Here is a 3,125-nt window from a genome sequence, read left to right as displayed (position 1 = left end):
GTTACATAATGTTATATTTACATAATATTATATTAGCAATATTATATATTTATTATATTATATACTATTCATATCTATTGTATTATATTTATTATAATATACATACACCGATATTTATATACATTATATATCGGTGTGATACTATATTTTTCAGCAGACCGATCAGAAACAAACTGCTAATTCAGTTAAAACTGAAGTAGTAAAATATCAAAGGAGGTAAGAAGGAAGAATGTTAAAGCAACTTGCTCACTGGGAAACTTAGATCCCATTGACTGTTCATGGATGACTACTTTCGGAGCTAGCCTGTATTAGCTTACCAGTAATTTTTGCCTCCCACGCAGTTATTGAGCCACTTACAGTGGTGATCGAAGTCTGCAATGCACTTATTACAGGCACTACAGTGTTTAGCTTTGGGCCCTCTATGAAGGAAAACAGAATGCAATAAAAACCAAAAAGAAACCAAAACCAGAGTTAAAAAAACCCCCAAGTATCACAGGTATGAAAACAAACATACAGCCTCTTCCAGTCTGCGATAGGTTTCCACTGAGGATGCCTCATCCTTCACCTCCATACTGCCTGTGCAACAGCAGAAAGGTACTACGGGCACTGGAGAGACAGACAGTCTACTCTCCCCTTCCTGAGCCCAGTACCAAAGCAGATGACAACAACTGAAAGATGCATTTTCCAGGAAAGCCCAGGTAATCCCTTGTAGAGCTATGGCAGTTTACCAAGTTAGTTTCCGCATGGCCTCAAGCTGTTAACAGACAGGAGCAATGAGGGCATGTGGAATATTTGGGAATTCAGCTGCTGCTTTCTTACCAGTCCACACAATGCGCAGATTTTTCAGGCACTTATTGGGATGAACTTCTATAGGGAGGGAAAAAGGCACATCCCATGGTGGCCTTCCTACCCATGGCATAACCATGGGGGAGGGGCAAAGCAGGGCACCAGCCCCAGGCACTGATTGAGAGGGTACTGGAGTCATCCTCCGACCCTGGGAATCTTTGTCACAGCATGCACAGTCCTATTACTGCTCGTGTCCAACCGTAGCAGCCAGACAGGACAGCAATGAATATGGGGGACAAGGGGTGAGTAAAATAGTGTTACTCACTACCTCCACCCCCAGGGGAGTTCTTGCCACTGTAGGCACAGCTCTGCACCCAGTAACATACTTGGGAGGGTTGGGACGAGTGAATGCAAACAGGGTACAGAAGCTGGCTCTCATGGAGCCCAGCCACAGGACTGCTGCTGCCTGAGCCAAGGATGATATAGCAGCAGTAGCAGCAGCAGCTGCTGCCACCTTCAACCTTCTGAGAGTAGCAACATGTAAGACTGCTCCCCACTTCCCTTCCCCTCACCGACTGCCCACTGGTTGGCATACCCCATGCCACCCCTCCCAGACACTGAAGGAGCTGGTTATGCCTCTGCTTCCCACTATATTTCAAGGCCTTAGTCCTAAGGGTACATACACTAGGGCTTCTTAATTAAAAAGTTTGTAAGAATTGTACATGTTCTTGTTTCACTTGTTCTCCAAAACAGCAGAACCATTCAAAAATCAGACTGGCACAAGGTCCCAGAATGGAAAGTTTCAACCCTCAAAAGTTTTTCAAATATATAATAGCAGTGGCAACGCATAGGGGTGCACGTGCACCCCCTGAGACCGCTGATGCACCACCCCCCCGGACAGGCAGCACTCCCCACTTAGGGGACAGGCAGGGGGGGCAGGCGGGAGCAAGAATAGGTGAAGCACAGCTGGCACTGCTGGGAGCGCTGCTCATGCTTCTTGGTTCCCTGCCCCCGCTGGTTGCTGACTGGTCACTGTGGGGCATATGCCCCCCCTCACTCAGGTGGCATCAGCTGCTCATGTATAATAGTGTCAAGCAAGCTTAAATATGAAGTGATAATTCTAGACAGATAAGTTATAATTAAAGGGTTATTACCAATCCAACCTGGCCACCCAGGAAGTCATAACAATAGTGAAGAAATGCCTCTAGAGTGGAGTTGGGGAAAGGAGGGGGGAATGATTCCCTACAGTGTATTATTACTGAATAACTTACACATCTACTTCACAGAGATAGCAGTGCTGGTTCTGGATGACGTGTCTGTGTTTGCTTCTATCAAAGACTGGCATGGGGTTGTTGTAGTTCTTCTTGGCCAGCACATTTTGGTCTGCTGGGTCAATAGTGATGGCAACCAAGTGAGCAATTAAATGATGCACAAAAAGTATACCAATCACCTGCAACACTATAAGTTAAGGAGGAATCGATAGTTTAGGAAGAAAAAATAAAAATAAAAAGCCCAAGCACATATATATCACTTAACACAATTTATCTACTATACATTCTTACTATACTTAACTTTTTTACCCTTAATGCATTGAAAAACAAAAGCAAAATGTGTTTGCATGCACACATCTAAATTCCATGGCTTATGTTTCTTCTGCCTTCCTCCCTCTCCCAGTTTGTGTACATTTTCAAAATTAAAAATAAGAAAAGAACATGCCAGTTTTACTTTATTTTTTATCAAATAGGAAAATTTCTATTCCCCTCACTCCCCCCATCCTTGTATCCACAATTACACTAAAGAAGTGTCATGCAACGGTGTTATGAGAATTAGACATGCAAGTCTTCCCATTTGAACTACTGGGTCACAGTTAATTTCTCATGGGTTTAACTGTTCTCTATGGCTAGGGAGCGAAATTACACATAAGCCAGTATAAGTGATCACAAACTGGTTTGAACCTGTAATGCAACAGAAGTTCAGTGCACATAAACTGCTTTCAAAATGACCAAAACCAGGTTAAGATAAACCTGGATGGAAGTAGCATCAGAGTTAACTTATTTAGGTGAAACTGATTTATTGAACTTCTGTCTCAGATCCCAGTTAACTCACAGTCCACCTCCTCCACAAACTGCTCCCCTCCCCCCAGGTTTGCTCTAGCAGCCCCCAGCTTCTGGCCTGGGCCACTGCAAGCATGCGGCTCCATTTGCAGAATCAAAAGTGAATTCACTTGTGTATCAGTTTAATCTACACAGCTTACCCTGCCAAGATTGAATTGATTCAGCTCCAGGTTTTTGACCACCTGTACTTAGCCTATAGCACTTCTTGTAATGCTTTGTCCATAT

General features: G+C 43.7%; 1 protein-coding gene across 1 annotated transcript in view; it reads right to left on the bottom strand.

Moving 5' to 3' along the window:
- The window catches only part of LOC109291658 (probable palmitoyltransferase ZDHHC11B), a 37,541-nt gene that overhangs the window by 29,205 nt on the left and 5,211 nt on the right, over nucleotides 1–3,125 (bottom strand). The window contains exons 2-3 of the mRNA XM_019508728.1: nucleotides 2,058–2,244; nucleotides 318–419 (exon numbers count right to left, since the gene is read on the bottom strand). Of these exons, the coding sequence (XP_019364273.1) occupies nucleotides 318–419; nucleotides 2,058–2,244 (289 nt within the window). The remainder of the gene's footprint in view (nucleotides 1–317; nucleotides 420–2,057; nucleotides 2,245–3,125) is intronic.

Source organism: Gavialis gangeticus, unplaced genomic scaffold (assembly GCF_001723915.1).
Source record: "Gavialis gangeticus isolate Ggan-Ray unplaced genomic scaffold, GavGan_comp1, whole genome shotgun sequence".
NCBI lineage: Eukaryota > Metazoa > Chordata > Crocodylia > Gavialidae > Gavialis > Gavialis gangeticus.
The sequence above is the reverse complement of the archived record's forward strand: the minus strand, read 5'-3'. Positions and strand labels throughout refer to the sequence as shown.